The sequence below is a fragment of the Podarcis filfolensis genome, assembly GCF_964270895.1.
Source record: "Podarcis filfolensis genome assembly, chromosome: 5".
NCBI lineage: Eukaryota > Metazoa > Chordata > Lepidosauria > Squamata > Lacertidae > Podarcis > Podarcis filfolensis.
Window position 1 is genome coordinate 42,408,469 of NC_139608.1, and position 21,757 is coordinate 42,430,225.

The following is a 21,757-nucleotide window of genomic DNA, read 5'->3' on the forward strand; positions in this document are numbered from 1 at the left end:
GGCCTGAGCTAGAGTATATTTACTCTCTCTTAGTTCAGCACAACTTGCATCCTGATAACTTTAGAATGTATCCAACTAAGTCATACTCAAGGAAGAGCCATTTAAATCAATGGATTTAAGTTAGTCAAGTCCATTGCTTTTAATGAGTCTGCTCTTAGAATGACTTTGTTGGGTACGGCCCTGCGCTTAAAGTGTAATGCTACATGTCTAATCAGAAGTAAGTCCCACTGAGTTCAGTGGGGCTTACTCCCAGGTAAGAGTTTGCAGTCTTAGGAGTTGTGGCCTTAGTCTTATTTAAGAGATTTTGTTGATGAATGGAGGGGAAACAAGACATTTCTGGTCCCACATTTGCAATGATGATGGGGAGACCTGCAAAGCTCAGAGAACAAGGCAACTGATACCCAATACACAAAAGGCAAGGATCAGTTACAGCCAGACTGCAGTAGTTGAAAAACTCTTTTATCAAGGGGGAAGTGTTTATCCTTTTTGTAAAAAGAGATGAATTTTGGTGTGCTGTAGAATGACATTTTCTTCCAAGCCATTTTGACCAAGGTGTATAAAAAGATTTTTTGGCAATAGGATGGCAAGCATGCCAACCTTTACAGCTGCCTTTCATCCAACCCTCCTGTCTGTTTCTGCACACATTCCATGTCTGCACCCTTCATTTATTCCTCATCCTCTGTGGGTTGCAACCGCATGTTATGTTTTAATTTGTGCAGCTCAGCTTTATACCTCATTTGTCTTAAAATGCTGACCATTCTTACAGGAACTTCCTTCTCCACGCAGCCTCTGCTGCTTTCCTAGAAGCAGGAAGAGGAAGGTGCACATCTTTACTCCCAGCCATTTTCTCCTGAAAGCTAAGGGTGGAGCCTAAAACCCTCATTCACCTGCTCTGAGCTATCAGATCTAACTCTCATTTAGAATAATAGAATTGTAGAGTTCAAAGGGACCAGGAGAGTCATCTAGTCAACTCCCCTGTAATGCAGGAATCTTTTGCCCAACATGTGGCTCAAAACAATGATCCTAAGATTAAGAGTCTCCTGTGATACTGACTGAGCTGCACATCATGATACAGCCATCCAGGGTATCATGCTGGAAAATGCCATGTCACTCATCCATTGGAGCAGCTGATTTCTTGGGGCAAAGAGTGCACACTTAAACACCTGGATGCAGTTTCTTTGGCCCTCCCGGTGTTTCAACTTCCTTTGGGTCAGGCACAGAAAACCTATGGACCTCCAGATGTTGCTGGACTCCAACTTCTATAAGTCATAGTCAGCATGGCCAGTGGTTGATGGGAGTCCAACAACATCTAAAGGGCCACAGGTTCCCCATCCCTTCTTTGTGCCCAATTGATGCTCAGTGGGAGCATGCATGTGCTTTAGAAGAATTGTGTGTCATTGTTGGGTGTACTGTGACAGTGCTGGATCCATTTCCCTGTTGCATTGAAGCCATGCATGACTGTCTTTCCGATCCATACCATGTCTGTTGTGGCTGGTGCTTAGGGATCGGGTGTGGGTGGAACAAAGGGTGCCATCATATGTTAATGCTTCTCCTGGTTGGCAACTGTCATTTCTTTGCAGGCAACCCACCTGGCCACGCTAAAAAAGCCCTGAAGCAGCGGTTCCTCAAGCTGCTGCCCTGCTGCCGTCAGCCCAAATCCATCCCCTCAATCAGCGAAAGCAAGTGACACTTTATCCCTCTCTGTGTGTCTGTTCTGTGACATCATTAACTCCCAGGAGCAGGGGAAGTGGGAGAAGGGATTCCTTCTGTATAGTATTTATATAAAATACTTGTATGCCACTTTTCTCAAACACCAATCCAAAGCAGTGTATTATAAAAGGACTGTGAGAGTGATGTAGGCAGGGACAAAAGGGAATAGAGGAGACAAAATGTAGGCTCTCTGCCTCAAGCCGCTAATTGTATATGGCTGCTTTGTGGATGAACTTGTGTCTGGAATAGCTGTCTTCTCCAGCTTGCTACTCCAGTTGACAGAGCTCAAAATGAATAGGAAGACAAAGGACAGCAAGGTGGGGATTTTGTCCTAGAACACTGGAGAGGGCAGGTTGTATGTGGAGGCAATATATGCAGCTATCATGACAACAGCCGATGCATCTCATTGACTGATTACTTATAATAGTGTGTTTGGGTTGAGTTTGTGTGTGGTTCCAATTAAAACCTGCTTCTGCCTCTGTCAATGCCTCTGTCACTTATTTGATGCTGTTAAGAGTTTGGTTTCCTTGATTATGGTGAATGGGCCTGACATTATGAATTTGCCTACCTAGCAACTAACATGTTTTTGAATCCAAAGCAGTGTTAGTGGTTCTGCTGCTTTTCATAAGAATCTTTCTACTTCCATTATCTCTGCTTGTATATCAGTAAGTCAACAGAAAATACAAAAATGCCACAAGCATTTCTTTCTTCCAAAGGAAAGTAAACCTGGTAGTACTGACCCTGGTCTTCTCAATGTGCATTGAAGTGAGGAGTGCATAACACTGTTCACAGCCTGTGTCTATGGAAGATGGTGTAAATCAACTCTTATCTCTGGTTCCTATCCAAATTGATCTGAATTTAATACTTATCGTTTCCCTTGATGCAGTATTGGGAGGGGGGTATTAATGCATTTCACAAACAGGGCTCTATCCTGAATTGACCAAAGCTCTCTAAACCTCCTCTAGGCCAGGATGATACTGCAGCACTTGATTTCTGGCTGTAATCCAGGTGTGAGATCTTGCATCTAAAGGTAGTTCCACAGAGTACATGCACATGAGATGGGTCTATTTGTGCCAATGCAGGGTGGGAAAGGAAATTCAACAACTCACTTTGAAAAAAATTAATTCAAGGAATGCAGGTGGGATGCTTTGGTTCTGTCCATGCTATACTTTTGAAGCTCTTTCTTTTCTTGCAGACAGTGTAGAGGATGAGTTTGAGCTCTCCACTGTTTGTCATCGGCCCGAGGGCCTGGATCAGCTGCAGGAGCAAACCAAGTTCACCCGCAAGGAGCTGCAGGTCTTGTACCGAGGCTTCAAGAATGTGAGTTGGAAAGAAACTCCCCTTCCTGCTGGTGCACTTACAAGCTTGCTTGGGGGCCATTTCTTTTCCCTATACTAGGCTTTAAAAAAACAAGTACAAAACTTTTGGATAGAAAGAGACTGTCCTTTTCCATATTGTTGAAGAGAGCATATTTTAAAATATCCACTCACTACACATCAAATTTGCAATTTGTAACTTACTCACAGTCACAAAAACTATAACTATAATGAAATCCTCTTTTGTGACTATAGGCAGGCACTTCCAACACACTGCCCAGCCAAAGTGCCTCCCATTACTCAGGAACAAAGATGGAGCGTCAGACTTCTTGTATGGCTCCAGTAAGCACTCTCTCTCTCTCTCGCTCGTGCGCTCTCTCTCTCACAAACACACACATTTCCCCCTTGAGTGTCTATACAGCAGCACACACCACTAATTCTCATAGAAATGAAATTGCACCAGTACTTCCACATGGGGTGGCATGCTTCTTTCTGCTTTTGAACCACTCATCCCTCCTAGGCCAGTAATGGATGCCTCCAAAGCACAGAGGGATTTTCTTTGTGATGTTTGGATGCCAGAAGAATCCAGCTACATGCTATGACTTCCTCTGAGCTTGGGGAGGCACCCTACACAATAGCCCCCTCTTGCTATATCTTACTGGCTATATTCTGCACTCTGATTGGAATTTCTTCCTATATTATCTCAAGTGTAACCACCAGCAGATAATAAGATAATGCTGCTTTCTGCTTTCAGAAGCATTTGTTTTACTTACGTGCTTACTTACACACACACACACACACACACAGAGAGAGAGAGAGAGAGAGAGAGAGAGAGAGAGAGCCGTGTACAGTGGGATCACCCGCAGCCTGAGAGACACTGCTCAAGTTTTCCCCTAGGAGGTGATCTGCTTTCTGTCATTGGTTATGAGAGTCAGCTCCTCAAAGTCCTCTTTGATGACACACCTCACCACACTGGCCCTACTCTGGGGTATTGTTTAGACTAGCTCTTCCAAGGTGAACTTGTCTGCACTTTTCCATTTGACAGGAGTGCCCTAGTGGTATTGTTAATGAAGAGAGCTTCAAGCAGATCTACTCACAATTCTTCCCACAGGGAGGTGAGTGCCACTCCCAGCTGAGATCTTTTGGAGGAACTGGGAGGCCAGATAAGGACAGTGAGTGGCTTGGCGGCTGCTAGAAATAATTTGGGATATATTCTTGAGGGCCTTGGCACAGTCATCTTCAGCTGCCCATTGCTTCCCTGCCTGCTGTGCCAAGCACAGCTCCTTGCCCAAGAGAACGGTCCATGACACATCTTTGTAGTTAAATATGGCTTCCTCTTTGCTCAATTTTAAACAGGCTTTTAAGACCATTTTACTTGAGCAGGCTTTTCTTGTTAAGTGCCAGGACTGTTCTTTATCATGATAATATGTTTTTATTTGTAAGCTGCCTTGAGGATACTTTATTAGAGAAGGGCACACAATAAATATTGCCATAAATAAATAAGATATCTATGTCTAAGGGGAAGCAACAATAATTTCCTGGCACTTGATAAAGTATTTCCGAAAGCTGCAGCTATAGTCACTTTCTCTGGTTGTTCTCTGCCTGCGATTCGGTTGGTTTGTTGACATCTGGTAAAAGGCCTCCTAATCATTTACTGCGATGCACTTCTTTTCAGATTCCAGTACATATGCAACTTTCCTTTTCAACGCATTTGACACCGACCATGATGGCTCAGTCAGTTTTGAGGTAAGATTCTACATGCAGTTATTTAGTTATGTTATTTATAGAGCAACTTTTATAACAAACCTTGACTGGGTGTTTCACAGAATAAAAACAATGCTTCTGGCATTGCAAACAAGCCCACAAAAAGTAGGCTTACAATATTGTTTCTCCAGCAGCCCACAGCATTTCTAAGCAGAGAAGGGCATTTCCCTCTTCTTACAGCCTACTTGGTTTCTATACTGAGTGCAGGAGAGAGATGGAACACACAGTCCCTCCACCACTGCTCACCTGTGTGCAGTTTTTCAGGTGTTTAAATTGTGTACTTTTATCACTGATGTGTATGCTGCCCTTTGGGAAGAAGGGCAGGGTATAAATTTAATTTTTTAAGACATTCCTTGTCACCTATGAGTACCAGATGAGTTCTTAAATACAGGGTGGTAATTCAGTAGTAGAGCATCTGCTTTGCATGCAAAACAACCCTGGTCGATTTCCAGCATGTTCAGGCAACACCATGCCCTACAGCTCCACTGATCCTAAAATCTCACAATTATTTCTGCACTTTCAGTCTATGCACCTAAACCCTGCAACTCAGGTCAGTGAGGCCACCTGGTAGAAGTGCATGGACCTGCCTTTCTGAGCTCTTTGCTAAGTAGAGTGAGGGCAAATGACATAAAAAAACACAGACATCCTACCTGAGGAAGGCATCTTTCCCACTGTCTCCAGTGAACAACCACAACAGCTCTCTCTCTCTTGCCTATTGATTTTCCTAAAAGTTTTGTGAACTTTCATTTGTGTGTATTTATATTTCTCTCCTCTCGAGTACACTCTGTAGATCTTTTTACTTCAGGATTCAAACCCCGGAAGCTTAGGGTGGGTAGCAATAAGTTTAAAAATATAAAATAATTATGTACTAGATATCTGAAACTTCCTCAGTCTACACACTTAAATAAAGCCAATGGAAAGGCTGCCCTAATGGAAACAAATTTAAATGAATGAATGAATGTTACACTGACATATTGCCTGAGAATACTTCACCATTTTCTCTTGATGTTCTAATTTCAAATTCTGTTGTTAAAAAAGAATCATGAAGGTTGAAGCAGGAAGGTCAGCAGGAAAGCTCTTAAGTCAGGGGTGAGGAACCCTTCCGATGTTGTTGGGATTCCAGTTCTGATCAGCCCCAGCCAGCTTGGCCAATGGGATGGGATGATAGGAGTTGTAGTCCAGCAGCATTTGGAGGGTCACAGGCTCCCAACCCCTGCTCTAGGGTATTAAACAATCAGATACTCAGGAATTCTTTCCCCAGGTGGGTTTTTTACTCTGTGAGTTGCTCTTTGCAGTTTGTTGCCATTGGGTCCCCTCCACATCCCAGAATCTGCTTTGCTTAAATCTCAAGCCTTCATGGCACTTGATTGTTTCTTCACCCCACCCTACCCTTTTTCTTTTTCATTCCCCTGCAGGATTTTGTGGCTGGCTTATCCATTATTCTACGTGGTACTATAGATGATCGGCTCAACTGGGCCTTCAACCTCTATGACCTGAACAAAGATGGCTGTATCACCAAAGAGGTACATATAGAGGGAGATGGAGTCAATGGTACCAGAAGATACTGGGCTCTCCTGCTTGTTGTCCACTTTCTTATGAATCTCCCTCAGCCCACAATCGAGTTCTGATTTCTGCTGGCCATTCTTTTTGTGCTCTTGTCTTGCAGGAAATGCTGGACATAATGAAATCCATTTATGACATGATGGGCAAATACACTTACCCAGCCATGCGAGAAGAAGCACCTCAGGAGCATGTGGAAAGCTTTTTCCAGGTGAGCCTTGAGTCAGGACATTTCCATGGGTGAAGAAGACCCAGTGAAATTAATGAACATAACTAAGGACCATTCATTTCAATGGGTCTACTCTGAGTAAAACATAATTACTACCCCATGTCAGCATCCTGCAGTTCTTCAAAACCTTCCCATCCCTGGTAGTTGAGCGAGTGGGTTATTTTAGTCAAGATATTTGGATTTGCCCTCTTACTAGAAAAGCCCTTCCATCTTGGCAGTCTACAGACGTTTTGGATTCCAACTCCCACCATACCTGCCCAGCGTAACCAATGGCTAGGGATAATGGGAGTTGTAGTTCAACACATTTGGAATGCAAATGTGTGCATTTGGGCACAGAGTCAACACAGAGTAGAAAACTCAACACAGGGTTTTGTCAGAACTTTAAGCTTTCCCAATGGGCACTCTTCCTTCCACTTTCCAGTAGAGGCAGCATCTCCCATCTCTCACTGTTGTGATCATAGTAGTGGACCTGTTTGCAGCACCAGCCCAATGCTGTTTCCTTTGATGCTTGCAAGATGTCATTAGTGAGGTAGGGGGCCATTCTCTGCCAGAAATGCCTTTGAAGCTACCTAGAAGCTGGCAGCTTCCCTGACCAGGTCTGCCTCAAGGATGTCCTTCCTGGCTGTGGGTATTGTAGTGTGCCTAAAGCTGCTCCTAGGAAACAGATGTTACTTTACCTTTAATTCTCATATCCCTGGTTCTTGCATTTCAGAAAATGGATCGGAACAAGGATGGAGTGGTGACTATTGAGGAATTCATTGAGTCCTGCCAGAAGGTAGCATACCCCCATTAGAGAAGGGTGGGGATATTGCATTACTGTTAGTGGGTACAGACCACTGCTATTTTTCTGCCATGTATAAAAAGGGGGTGGGGTTGAAAAGGTCCTTTACACCCAAGGTATAGTTTGGGGGGGCGGAGGGAGTCAAAGCTGATAATTAGTTCTAGGACTTCTTAATTATTCTAACTTGTCCTCTTTTCTTTGGCAGGATGAAAACATCATGAGTTCCATGAAGCTCTTTGACAATGTGATCTAGCGGGCCACTCCTGGAGCCCAGACCTTCTCACACACACTCCTGGGGCTTCTCTTCTTGGTGTATCCCTCTGAGGCATTCTTCTCTTGGCTGTATGGACAAAGCAGCCCCTTGTCCATGCTGGACTGGGAGACATTTCTGGAGACCATGTACTCGAGATGCAACTGGGGGAAAGTCCCTGCAATGGGAACCACGGGGGTGGGAGGGAGCCTTTGGCTGGGTTGGACCAAGGCCCAGCAGGGGGAACAGCCTGACATCCACAAGCACTTCCTCTGGGCATTGAAAAGGAAAAAAAAAACCCGGATCAACCTGCTGCCTCCCCTTGGAAGCTGCACTGCCCTGTCACCAAGTAGTATGCCCACCCTTTAGGGCCTTCCAAATCACAGCAACCCCTGACCCTTCACTGGGGTTCCAAGCAGGTTTCACACCACCAAATGGCAGTGCAACAGCTGGTTGCCAAGGACTTTCAAAGGATTTTGTGTGTGTGCAATCTTACCCACTGCCTATAAGGAGTGGACTCCATCTAATTTGCCCCGAGGCTCTCACTGCAATACCCTGAGGCTTCCAGTTGGGAGATAAATTTCCCAGTGTCAAGGTAACTTGCAATCCTGGCACTAAACTCTGGGGGAGAGCTGAGGCAAAGAAATAGAGAGTGAGTGGGATTTTGCTTTGTGGTTTCTTTCCTTTGCATCCTCAACAGGAAATGAAAACTGTGTGCCACTCACGAGAGGCAGGTACAACACTACCTTTAGCTTTCATTTACAGATCAGGAGGGAGGGGTGAATTATGGTTGGATTCCCATGGCAAGAAAGTACACTAAGCTTCATCAGAGCTTTTCCTTGCATCCCGCCCTCTATAATCTGTCATGAAAACAGGGGTAGAAGTGGTGAGGACATGTCACTAGAAACGTTTAAATGAGGATGGAATCTCTGGTCTCACTGGGCAGGGTCTCTATGCGGCCTGAGATAATGATAATACTATCTGTTACGCAGCTCCAACAACTGAGGGCCATACAGAAAGTAAGTGTCAAGAGCTCAGACATCCTTCAATGAGAAGAAACTCAGGGTTCAGCTAAGGTTTACGGGTGACAGTCTGGCATCAGCTAGGGTATGCTTTGTCCTTGAACTAAGTTCACTGAAAGATAAAAACATGACATAGCTCCTTGACTTACATTGATCATGGTGAATGGAAGAGGTGGAAGAGGGCATGTGTGAGAGCAGATAAAAGAAAATCCTAGGAATCACATTAGAGGGTGGAAGAGCTTTGCTGTTTCTTCCCTGTGCCAACTATCTCTTTAGCTGCTGCTCATCTCTCTGTGATGCTTACCCACTTTTTATGTTTTATTACAAATAAGCCCTTGGGTCATTCAGAAGCAGAAACAGTATGGGCAACTGGCATCTTCAGAGTGTTTATGAATCTCCAACAGAGTGCCAGGTTCTGAACAGAGCATAGCAGCAACTTTGTACTTGTGTAGAGGGCTTACAGATCGCACTAGCTGGCCAGGACAAGGATACTGTAATGGGTCAGCAATTCATAATGAGCAGCGGGAGTGGACTAGCCAGAGGAGCTGAAAATGTAGGTCTTGTGGAAGGGCTTAAATTGGAATAAGCTGTTTGATGCATGGAGGAAAGTGTGGCATGGCAATGTAGGAGACGAAAACTAATGAAAGAGGAGTTGTGCAAACTGCAGAGGCCAACATGGAAAGTAAACAAAGACAAAGAAAGAGAAAGAGAAACTGCCTGTAACAGAGATATTAAGGGCTTAAAAAGAACTAGAATCTTGAAGCTGATTCTAGTATGACAAGACCACTCAGATTAAGGCAAAGTATAGGAAAGAGACAAGGATGATACTGAATAGGTTTGGGGGTTTTTTGGTCATACAAACAGGTACTGTATCCCAACGAAGGCAGAAAAGTGAGGGAAGAGTTAGTGAGCCAGAGGCTGAGGTACTCAACAGCAGGCAGTATCTAGATGGCAGAGATGAACACCCTCTACCTGTCCCTGCCTAGCATCCCCTGCAGTACACAAGCTAGTTCTACCAATGTTCTTAATATCTTACCCACAGCCCTAGTTTTATCCCAGCACTTAACTCCTCTCAGGCTCATCTCAGTTATTGTTCCTGCATCCTGACAACCAACCCTATACTTTAGCTCCCATCTCAGACTACAGTTGCAATCTTGAGTAAGCACTTAGGCACTTGGCAGTCTAGAGCAAGATTCAAAGACCCACAGAAATGAGTTTCTTTGTTCTGTGGTCTGAAAGTGGAATGTATCATTCAAGAGTGTGTGAAGGACAGGAATTGGAACTGGCCAGCTCAGGATTTTTAGCTATGCAAACAGACTTCCATGTGCACTGGAGCCCAGCTTTGGCTCTTCTCCTTCCTGAGGCTGCCATTTCAGTTCTTGCCAACCCATCATTACAGCGCTTAAGGGTCCCTCTTTGTGTAGTTCAGATGTGTTTTCTGCTAAGGGTCACAGCTGGGATCAAATCTTGGAGATTGGGAACAGTTTGGCATCTACATGGTGGTTATTTTTATTTAAATTTGTACAATGCCTGGACCCATAACCACACTATGTTTTTAAAATTTCTTTACCTTGGCTTAGTTTCTCCTCCCCATGCCTCAAAATGATTTTAACAATCCCATCCCTGTATAACCCTCCCCAAGCCTGTCCCTTCGACACATGCATTCTCTTCAATGAAACAATTTCTAATCACAAACATCCTCCTACCATCTTGCACTCCCATCTTCCATCCAAGAAAGCCTGTTTCTGTGCACAACACAACAGTTTCCTTTCTCCTGCATCTCTCCCATCCTCATTCCTCACCAGTACCATCCTATCTGGCTTATCTCAAACTTAAGGGTTTACACTAGTGTTTATTAACCCTTAAGGCCTATAGGAGAAGCTGGAGGGGGGAGGAGGGGAAGAGAAGAGTCACACCCAAACTACCCTCCGTGGCTATTCATAACCAGTCAGAATAGTATAGTAGTGCTCTGCTACCCTGCAATTGCTCACAGGGCAGCTTCCAGTATAAAAGTTGCCTACTGTGGTATATGTGTATGTCTGACATCAGAGCATGTTCTAATTGCCATCCTGAAATCATTGATATGGCCATAATGTGTTATGGTAGATCACTTTCCCTTGTACAGAAAATTCCCATGCTACCATTGCTAGGAATATCTTGTGGTGATGTAGAAACTTCACACACATCTGGGGAAATCCACTCTTTATGGTCACTGCATGAAGCAGCCATAATATTTAAACTGGCTCTGTTAGCTGTGGATGGGATGCAAGCCACATGGCTGACAACTGGCCACTGCTGAGGGAACTACCCTCATCAAAGATGAACACGTACCTGGCTGGTATGCAAAATTAACACTACCCTTATAACACCACCACTTCCAAGTGTGTCTAAAGTAGCCTTGTGCTTTTCCTGATGGGTCTTTATGCTGGAACACTCTAGCAGAAGTGATTGTCTCACTTTACTAAGAACCCAAAGTTGTTCTTCAAGAACAGAGGTGACAATTCAAAGGCCTTCCTGGTTACAAGCAAGTCAGGGTGGAAAGTGCTGTAATCAGAACTGGGAATCACAAATAGTCCAGACTCAAGACTATCCTGCTCTCAGATACAGGCTGGCTTCTGGGGCTGCATTTTCAAGAAGGGCCAAGAGCATATTTTCTCACATTGTCAGCTACCAAATAAAGATGGGTGTTGGTGAGCCCAAGTAAATTATAAAAGGAGGTGCTTTATACCGTGTTAGGCCAATGGCCCATCCAGCCTGATACGGTCTGTCTTTTCCAGGTTTAGGCAGAATTCCTTGCTTCCAGAGATAGCTCCATTCAAGATTAGTATTCAAAATGCAGCTGTGGCCCACTCCCATGAAATGTTGATAGCCTTTCCCACTTTTCACTGTGTCTGTTATCAGATACAGCCATAGGTCCATTAAAAACTATGGTGGGGAGTTGAGAGTAAAGAAACACCACATAGATTACCTCCCTATACACAGTGATCTTCCACCAGCCCAGCCCAGATATACTCACCTTTTAAATGGGCTTTTATTCCCTTTCTGACAAAGTACTTCACTATTCCAGGGGATTTTGCAGTTGAGAAGTATGTCTTAGGCTGCATACTCAACATCCCTTCTAATACAGAGAATTTGTCCTTCTGACACCCTTTAACTAAACTGTCACATTTGTAGTAAGGGTGGTCAGAGTGAGAAGATGGTGAATTTACCCACCATCACTCTTTTAATGCATGTTTATGGGTAAAGTGGCGATTTCAATCTAATTAAGAGAGCATTACAGAAACCAGGTTATTCTAAAAGAATGAACATAAAGTAGGAGGACATGACCTTTTCATTCAGCGTTACATTGGTTCTATTTAGAATCATTCTCTGATTTTGCAAAGCCCATATCCTGACCCATCACTCATTTCTTTGCAGATTGTTCTTTTGTTTGAAACATCTTCATCCTGTCTGTCTGTTGATACTCCTGATGGCAATCCCTATGTGGGTGGGGCTACTGCTCCACTCCTCACCTATACGCCAGCTGCATATTTCTACCTGTGCTCTCACTACAATCACTAAATCAGGGCCAGATGGCCCATTCCCACTGCACTAGTGGGGCACATTGAGCTCTGCTATCAGCTTTGCATTTTCAACTCTGTATATTTTGTATAATAATAAAGATCAAGTATGACAATAAAATGCAACCACAATGGCTATGCACAAACACCACGGCCTCTGCTGCTGTTTGCTTTCCCACATATCTTCACAGGGAAGTGCTGGGTACTGCATTCAAATGGGTTTTGTGTGCCTCCCTTTCATTCTTGATATTACTGTTAAGGCTAGCAGGGGCTGTACCTTCTTATGTGCAACTACTACTGAAACATCTGCTGTGGTTCATCTCTGTGTCAATATGAAGTATTCAGACTCTTCATTGCAAATGGGATCTGAAGTCTTCCTTCAAAAGTGCAGCAAACTTGCTTCTGGTCAGCTGTACAGATGCCACATAAAGAGAACCCTCCTTAAAAGTTGCTAGAGGCATTGATTTTCCAAGAATAAAATGAGGACAAATGAAGCAATCAAAACAGTATCAAAGTCTGAGTAGGGAGCTGGCCCTGATTTTATACCTAGTGTAGCATCAGGCTCTCCCAAGTTAGGTGCTGCAAGATTCCCCCCCCCCCCCGCAGTTGGGAATCTGAGGTGAGATACCCATGCAGTGTAACTTTCTCCCAGTTCCAGTCACTACACAGAGGCAGATTAAGGTCCAAAACAGTTTACTGCTGCAAAAGATCAGGCCTCAGTAATACAGTTCCAGATGTATATGCATGCAGCTTGTAAGCTTTGCAGATACAGATACATACAAGTAGAAAATATCTATGTTGCTCCAGCAATTCAAGACATAGACACAGACTCATCGACTGACTGATGAGCTAACATGCCTTAAACACACACACACACACACACACACACACACACACACACACACAACACTGGGCCATAGCAAACCGGCTTTGCTGACCTTGCATCTGTTGGCTTATGTCAGTCATGGGGTGATTTGTGGCCATGAAATAAATTAATGCCTTCATGTCCATTTCCTCCAACATTATCCTCCATAAATTTGTCTAATCCTCCTTTAAAGGCATCCAAGTTGGTGGCCAACACAGGCTCCTATAGGAGCAAATTCTATAGTTTAACTATGCACTTGCATGAAGTGTTATTTTATCTGCCCTGAATCTTCCAACATTCAGTTTCATTGGATGTCCATGAGTTCTACTATTTCACCAAAAATGCATCTGTGGCCTGCCAAGGTCAATGCTGCAGCTTTTGGAGGACTGGTCATGCCACCTCTGGGGTGGGGAAGGTTGCAAAATGGAGAGATTTGCCTCTTCCCACCTCTTGCACCCTTATGATCCTGAAAGAGCAAGGGTCCTAAAACACAAATCTATAAACGGAGTGCCATCTAGTGACCAATACATGCAACAGCATCACCCTATAACATTCACTACTCCTCCTTCTTGCATACTAAGAACTCAGCAGAAAGTTGAAATGGGTGGTCACATAACTCCCTATACCATGGATGGGGAAGCTGTGCGTCTGCAGATATTGCTGAACTCCAACTTCCATCAGCTCCAGTCATCATGGCTAGTGGTCAGGGATGAGAGCTATAGTCCAACAATATCTGGAAACCCACAGGTTTCCCATCCCTGCCCTATGGTGTGAGGAGTCATTTTCCAAGAAGAGAATAAAGCAGCTCAAAATTAAAGAGGCTCATACTTGTGAGGAACAGAAGTCATTGATGATGTGGTGTGTCTGGTACTAACACAGAGAAGCTGCCCAAAGTACCAACAACTCTAGTGCAAGTGGAGAAAAGAAAGTGGCTAGTCGAAGCGAACAGCATCAATCAGATTTCATCTCAATTGTCACACAGGTGTTTCTTTTATTTCTGAGACAAAAAGCCTCACCATCACAGAAACTTTTGATCTTAAAGTTGCTTGTTTCTACACATCAGATTACGATCAACCCTATCTGAAGCCTAAAATGATACAGAGAAAAAAGCAAACAGGATGCAAGTATTTATTATTTGACAATATGAAAATGTTAAAGCCAAGCAGACATAAAATAAAGCAACAGCAAAATAGATGTTAAATCACACCCCTATGAAATTCTAAACCATCCTAAGTATTTGTAGTCAATTCAATTTTTTTAATGACTAAAAATTAAAAGAAGCCTGCCACATGGATATTTGGTAGGTAAAGCTTTCCTAGAAACAATGCTTTGCCTGTACAATTTCTGTATTATCACTGAAAGGCACCAGAGTAGGCACAGCAAAAATGCGGGACCTAAACTTTTCCCCGCTAAGATAATTTTCACATGTCTGCTCCTCAAAAAAGGAACTAGATTTTGTATTATCCTTTCGCTATCAGCACTTAGCGTTGGGCAATATAAAAGTGTTACATATGCAAATAAAGCAATGACAATTGTACAGAAAAGCAGCAATCTTTCCTCAGTAAGGTTTGCCAGGAGACCACTATGTTACTAGTCCAAACATAAAGCTGTACTCTTGCCAAGTAAGCAACCCTGAAAAGCTAGTAAAAGACCAGCTCAGTCCAAAACATGACAAGATTCTGTCCTGGCTCCTCCCCTCACCCATCTTGTCCTCTCACTCACCAGACTCTGTCCTGGCTTCACCTGCATCGAATGCAACCCTGCTCTGCCAGAGAGGTGGCATTTTTCAAAAGGAAAACAGTAACCAAGGGAATACGTCAGTCCAGCACATCTACCGACATTGGAGATTATTGTTCACCCACTGGAAACGGGCAAGACTTTTCCAGGAGCAACCTAGGAGTCCACTTTCTTTTAAGAGGGGTTGGGGTTCTACAGGGTTTCAGACAGACGCCTTTCACAGCCCAGCCTGTCGGTGTCAGAAATGGAACTATATGCATACAAAGCGTTTACTCTGCCAATGAGCTTGCAGCCCTTTCCCTGTTCCATATTTACCCAACTTTTTAGCCAAGGAGTTTGGGCAACTCAAAGCCTCACACACACTGGGGCGGGGGGAGCCGCCAGAACAACTCTGTGAGGTAGGCTAGGCTGCGAAAGTGACTAGGAATGTCACCGAGTGAGCTTCGTGCCTGAGCGGGAAGTTGAAGCCAGGTGACAGTTCAATCACTGAACCGCCTTGGTTCGCTATTCCTGCAGCCGGCCTCTCCCTAGAGGTGAGAAGCGTGCTCTGAGGCGCGCCCAGTTAGCTACCCCTCAGGTCTACGGAGGCCCCAGCCTAGAAAAGTAGGTCAAACCTCAAGGCAGCGGACCACAAGCTCCTCCTTCTCCACAGATGTGCAGCGAGGCGGAAAGTCGGCGGTGGAGAAGCCTACCGCTTTCGTGCGCTTACGCAAGACTCCGCCCCTTGCGCAGCGTTTAATCAAACAAACCCCCCGTGGCTACGCTCTGCGCTTGCGCCTTAACCCCCGCTACTTTGTTTATTTCCCCTCCCGCGTGCGCAGTAGCCTCCTACGGGGTCCGTTCAGTAGCTACGCATGCGCTCCAAGGCCGCTGCTCAGAGCTGCCGTTGCTCGCCTGCGCAGTGGGCCGCGATCTCGTTTTCGCGCGTGCGCATTGACACGGCCCTCCCCCGCCGACCCCCGCGAGACATGCGCAGTAAATGCCCTGCCGGTCCCTCGCGCCTGCGCGGTTAGGTAGTTTTCTCAGCCACCCTTCCCCCACGTCCTTTTCGTTCGCTCAAGCAGCTGCTTTGTTGGACTGCTCGCCCCTGCTCCCTTCGCCTGGCGCGCGGTGGGAAGGAGGTGGAGCCGCACGTGATCAGCAGCAGCGGCCCCGGTTGGCAGTCGAGCGAGCAGGGCGGTTGGTTCCGGCTCGGACCGGTTGGGGCTGGTTTTCCCCGCGCAAGCGCAGCCCGCCCCGGTTAGAGCGCAGGGAAGGGCGATGGCGGCGGACGGGAGTCCCGGAGCAGGCCTGGCGGGGATGGTCGACGAGGCGCGGGGGGAGCCTCAAGGCACACCTGGCCCCAGCCCTGTGGCTGCCGTCGCCTCGCCCAACGAGGCGTCCCCGGCGAGACCCGACCCGGCGGGCCCCGAAGCGGATCCCGACAGCGGCTCCGGAGCTGTGGGCAACGGGGGCCTTCGGCGGTTCCTCTGCGGCGTCGTAGAAGGTAAGGGGAGAGCGAGGGGCTGCGGGGCCGGGCGAATTCGCGGTCGAGAGCGAGGAGGAGAGGCCGTAGCCGGAACAAAGCATCCCCGCCTGTCCCTCCAGCGCCGTCTCCTCCTCCTCCTCCCCGCTCCATTTTCTTCTGGCTCCGCCCTGGGAATGAAACCTGGCGGCGGAGGGTTAAAACCGTTTGCTCTCCTGCGGTAAAGGCGAAGCTGCCCCTTTTAGTGCATCTGCCTTCCAATTCGCTGAATTTAAATGCTGCAAACTTCCGAGCCACATGTTGGTTCTTCCGTTCACGTGAGTGCACACACTGTAAAAACGTTACGAAACGTGCAACAAAACAAAAACAGTTCACGGACCATAGCTGTCAAGGTTTCCCTTCCCTTTTTTTTAAAGGGAAATTCCCTTATTAAGAATAGGATTCCTCGCAAGAAAAGGGAAAAGTTGACAGCTATGTCACGGACACAGTTGAAAACTAACCGCTTTCTTGTGCTCCAAGGGTTTTCCTGTGTGAAGTAACCAGGTTGCTGATAGGGTTACAGTTCAGCTAGTGTTCTGGAATGGATAGTGGTAGTAGGCTTGTTTTCTTCCTGTGTTTTTTCATTGCCACACAAAAAGAAAGAAAAACACTGAGGTGTTTATTGATACTTACTGGTTGGTTCTTCAAGTACCAGTGTTATGCTGCCGCCTAGACTAGGAGTGGGAACCTGTAGCCTGCCCCCCCCAAGTTGTTAGAGTCCCACCAGCCCTAGACAGTATGGTCGTTGGCAGGCTGTCATGGGAGATATGTCCCACATAATGCTCATGGGGTCTTGACTGGCAGTGAGTGACCAGGAACAAGACCTTGGGGTCATAGTGGATCGCTCAGTGAAGATCTCAGCCCATTGTGCAGCAACTGTGAAAAATGCAAATTCCATGCTAGGGATCATTTGGAAGGGATTTTAAATAAAACGGCTGATATCATAATGCTGTTATACAAATCAGTGGTGCAACAGCTTTAGGGATACTGAATACAGTTCAGGTCACTTCACCTCAGGAAGGATATTGCAGAGTTGAGAAAGTTTCATAAAAGGTCATCCAAAATAATCAAAGGGGTTGGGAAACTCCCCTTTGAGGAAAGCATACAACATTTGGGACTTCTAGTTCAGAGAAAAGGTGAATAAGAGATAGCATAAAATTGTATAAACTATCTGTGATTTGGAGAAAGTGGATAGACAAGTTTTTCTCCCTCATACTTCTAGTACTAGTGAACATCCAATGAAGCTGAACATTGGGAGATTTAAGACAGTCAAAAGAAAGTACAGTATTTTTCCATGTATAAGACTATGTTTTTTTCCTTTAAAATAATGTCAAAAATTAGGGGGCGTCTTATACACAGATACATCTTCCCCCTTTTTCTTAAATCTGGGTCCCCAAAATAGGGGGCATCTTATACATGGGGTGTCTTATAGACGGAAAAATACAATACACACAGTGCATAGTTGAACTATGGAATTTGCTCCCATAGGAGGCAATAATGGCCACCAACTTTGATGGCTTTAAAAGAGAATTAGACAAATTAATGAAGGACAAGGCTATCAGTGGCTGTGATCCATGATGGCTATGTTTTGCCTCCATTATTGGAGGCATATGCTTCATACTGTTTGCTGGAAACCGCAAGAGGGATAAAGTGCTCTTGCTCTTGGGTCCTGCTTCTGGGTTTCCTATAGGCATCTGGTTTGTCGCTGTGAGAACAGTAGGATGGACTAAATGGTCTGATCTAGCAAGCTCTTATGTAACCTGTAAGGTATCATGTTGGCTCTGAATCTGAAGAGGTGGCCCTGCAGGCTTATGAAAGGCGTGTTCCTTCAGCTTGAAGATATAATCTTGTTCACAGTTGGTGGTAGAGGAGCATGCATGAATTTTGAACTAGCATAGATTTAAGCTGTGAATATCAGCCTAAATCTAAATGTTGGTGGTTTTTTTCCACCCACACAGTAGGTGTTGCTAGCTGTGGTGTTACATGATTTTTTTCTGTGGCATGTTGTAGGTTTGTGGTTTTGATGAGATCTCAATATGGAAAAGGAGGTTTATTTCCAGCTTGATTAATATAGAAAAGGAGTAGCTAATGTGTCACCCTCCAGAAATTTTTTTTTAATAAATGTTTAGAATTTTCCATCTTAGTAAAAAAAAGAAAAAAGAAAGAAAAAAAATTAAAAAACACATAAAGTTTACAATCCGTATTTTCAATGACATATTTCCCTGACTTCCCCACACCCCCCCTTCTTATATTCCCATTCAAATTGTTAGTTCAACAAGTTCTTATCCCCAATTTTTGACCTTTTTATATTTAGTTCATTTTAAAGAAAAAACCAATTTTAACTTATAAACATCCATATTTATACATCAGTACTCATTCGTAAGACCTTTTTCTAAAGTCGACCCAAATTCCCTTCCACGAATTCCCCAATTTTCTTACTAATAACAAAACAAAATAAAAAAATAAAAAAGCAGGTTATAGTTATACACCCTTTGGATTCCCAAACCCCACCACCCCCTTTCCCGGTTTCGATCCCCAACAAATGTCCATCAGTCTTAATCTACTATCAGCCTGGAGACCTCACATCCGAGGCTCTTAATTCTCTCTCAATTCCTCTCTGCTGGTTCTTTTGATAGTCTTTAGTATTAAACACCAGATCTCGGAGAAGCTCTGTCCCCATAAGGTCCATGTTTCTTCCAGCCAGGCCTCCATACTTAAAAGTGGAGCCCGAATCTTGTTTCTTACTCCTTTTAAGTCCAATTGTCCCGAAAGCTCCAACTTCCACCTTGATCAAATTTGTAATCCATAGGTCTTCAGATCTCCACATAAGGAGATCTCTCCATTCTTCAATCTCCAATTCAAACCAGATTTTCATCATCCAGTACTTATTTTCCTTTGTAACCATCATGTCAGGCCTCTGGCTCTCCTTTGTCATCTGCAAAATTACAGCTCCTCCTTCCTTTTCTTCAGAAACAACATATGTCTCCTTCTCCACACTCTCAAAACTCTCAAGTTTCTCTTTTTGTCCAGCTGCATGGGCTTCCTGAGTCAAATCCTTATCAAATTCTATGATATTATTTACTGTTAAGTTCAGAGTTGCAACATTTGTAGCCAAAACATCCATTTGGCCTTGTAACTTTCCCAAGAGAACAAAAGCTCTGCCCAATCCAGCTTGAATTTTCCCTCCTCCAGCCATTCTTGTAATATCCCAAATCCCCCTCTAGAGGGATTTTGGTAACTTAATATTCTTTCCAGTTCAAATCCAAAAGTCAAGTTAGTTTGTATCAGTTCTTCCTTGTTTTCAACAAAATATAACCAAATTGCAACAAATATTTCCAGCAGAGACAGCAGAAACAAACTTCTGTTTTTCCTTCTTGACAGCTAATTTTGACAGCTGTCAAACTCTTCTATATCTCCTCAACAGGCTCTCTCACGGATCACTCCCAGGTCCGGGGGGGTGGCACTTCAGCTCTCAAAATTAGCTCTTATCCTCCGATAAGGTTATTTATGCTTATACTGCCAAATCATGAAATTAATATCTTTCACCCAATGAAGAAAAAGAAATTCTCTCGACCTTAGTTAACTAGTCCTTGCTTTAAATTATTTACAAGGAGGGGAGGCGGACTTCCTGTTTGCACCTTCCCCGATTGTGCCAAATTCAACAAAAAAATTTCCTTTTCAAGTCCAATTTCCGTACTACTCACGGGTTGTTACTTTTAGAGTCCAATTGTTCACAAGAAGAAGTCAGCGCTCTCCGACCATGGCATGCGGCTTCACTCCGCAGGAGGAGCAGTCGACTCTCAGCACCGCGCCGCTCACCCCGTCCCCCGTTCCGAAGCCTTTAAAAAGGCTCCTTCGCAGGTCGGGGGGGCGCAAATGGTGCCCGCCGAGTCACCAGGTTCACAGGCTTCAGCGCCTGTGATTTCTGAGGGTCCCCGCGTCGCCGCAGCGGCCAGACCCAGCTCCTGCGCAGCCGATTCCCTCCGGAGCTCGGAGGGAATCCGCCATTAGCCGATCGCGGTAACCCGGAAGTCCCTCACCCTCCAGAAATTTTAGACTGAAATTCCCATCATCCTTGAATATTGGCTATGCTGGCTGGGACTGATGGGTATTGTACTTCATGACATCTGAAGGGTATCACATTGGCTATCCCTTGATATACACACTATCTGTATGTGTGCCTACTTTGTGTGGAGTTTTTGTGGGAGAATTGAGAAGTCAGATGGCTACCAGATGTTGTCAGGAATTAAATAGGTTTATTAAAATCAGTCATGATTTGTGTATATGCAAAATGCCTCTTCTAAATAGCAACTTCTATTACAAGGTGTATATATTGTCTCATGCCAGTCATGTTTGCACTTTTGTGAAAGTACAGCCAGGCACAGACATAACTCCCCCAAACCCTTTGTTCCTGGAGTGAGAAGCTTGTAATGAAAACTGCCATATTGATGGTTTTGGCAACCGGAGAAGAGCATAACAGCTTCCCACGCTGGCAGTTGTCTGAGTATTTTTGCAGGCACTGTCGGGGGAGGGTTCATTCTTACCCTCCTTACAATCATGTTTTAAAACACTCTAGCTCCACTTCTGATTTAATGCTTTGCTTTAGGGCTTAAGTTGGGTTTTAAAAAATGTGAGCTCAGGAGGCTATTATTTTTGACTGGGCTAGTAGCCTTGTAAAAACTTGTGGTTGCCAGGACCCTGCCTCTCCCCTTGTCCCTCTCCCCATGTTACTGGAATAACATGATTGTGAATTGGCTGTTTGTGGATGGGCACTTGCTGAGATGTAACGTTCAGGACCTGTGTGCATTTTTCTGTGAGTTACCCAGGTGCATGGATTACATTGGTAACAGATTTGGAAAGGCGGCTTGTGTCATAGTCACTATGATGGCAGGCCTCGTTCACATCAGGGAAATGAACTGAGTGTACATTAGAACAGATTTTCAAAAGGTCATACTTTGCTCCAAGAAATGCATTCCAGTAGTGGTAAACAGGACATAAGTTCCAACATGTATCATGCATACAGGTTTGATCTCGCAGCATTTTACACTGCCGTACTTGTTTATATGTAGTGCTTCAGGCACTACTTAAAGGAACAACTGAGGCCTATTTATTTCAAACCCACTAGATGCAGCTTTTGACAGCTAACTTGTACAAGTTTACCTCTTTAGTTCTTACTGTGCCCTAATTAAAGTTGCTTAACAAATGTATATAATGAATTATTAAACTAATAATTATTAGTTTATTATGGCTCAGATGTTGCACTTGATATTTTCTTAAGAAGCAGCACAATATTTGAAACTGTCTACCATCAATATTTCCCACAGGATTTTATGGAAGGCCTTGGGTTATGGAACAGAGAAAAGAGCTTTTTAGAAGGTATGTGGCATTGTGTACTGTAGCATTCTAATACATAATTTTTTGGGGGGGGGGCTTATTGGGTCATTGTTTTTGTTTTGATT

The 21,757-nt window shown here is 44.6% G+C and overlaps 2 protein-coding genes and 1 long non-coding RNA gene across 7 annotated transcripts in view; 2 read left to right on the plus strand and 1 right to left on the minus strand.

Annotated features, from left to right (window-relative positions):
- The window catches only part of KCNIP2 (potassium voltage-gated channel interacting protein 2), a 106,533-nt gene extending 94,193 nt beyond the window's left edge, over positions 1-12,340 (plus strand). For 3 of the 5 annotated variants that reach the window (XM_083615361.1, XM_083615360.1, XM_083615359.1), the window contains exons 2-8: positions 2,906-3,030; positions 4,072-4,141; positions 4,702-4,772; positions 6,206-6,313; positions 6,457-6,561; positions 7,292-7,354; positions 7,566-12,340. In XM_083615361.1, the coding sequence (XP_083471487.1) occupies positions 2,906-3,030; positions 4,072-4,141; positions 4,702-4,772; positions 6,206-6,313; positions 6,457-6,561; positions 7,292-7,354; positions 7,566-7,613 (590 nt within the window). In that variant the 3' untranslated portion in view covers positions 7,614-12,340. Of the gene's footprint in view, positions 1-1,580; positions 1,684-2,905; positions 3,031-4,071; positions 4,142-4,701; positions 4,773-6,205; positions 6,314-6,456; positions 6,562-7,291; positions 7,355-7,565 lie in introns of all 5 variants that reach the window. The other 2 variants (XM_083615358.1, XM_083615362.1) reach the window with 1 other exon arrangement.
- Positions 12,341-12,868: 528 nt separating this feature from the next.
- Positions 12,869-13,207, minus strand: LOC310763373. The gene is made up of 2 exons (XR_014548598.1): positions 13,066-13,207; positions 12,869-13,033 (listed from the first exon to the last, which is right to left on the minus strand). It is a non-coding gene; the product is annotated as an uncharacterized lncRNA (long non-coding RNA).
- The window catches only part of OGA (O-GlcNAcase), a 28,791-nt gene continuing 20,061 nt past the window's right edge, over positions 13,028-21,757 (plus strand). The window contains exons 1-2 of the mRNA XM_083615306.1: positions 13,028-16,280; positions 21,623-21,674. Coding sequence (XP_083471432.1) covers positions 16,055-16,280; positions 21,623-21,674 — 278 coding nt within the window. The 5' untranslated portion in view covers positions 13,028-16,054. The remainder of the gene's footprint in view (positions 16,281-21,622; positions 21,675-21,757) is intronic.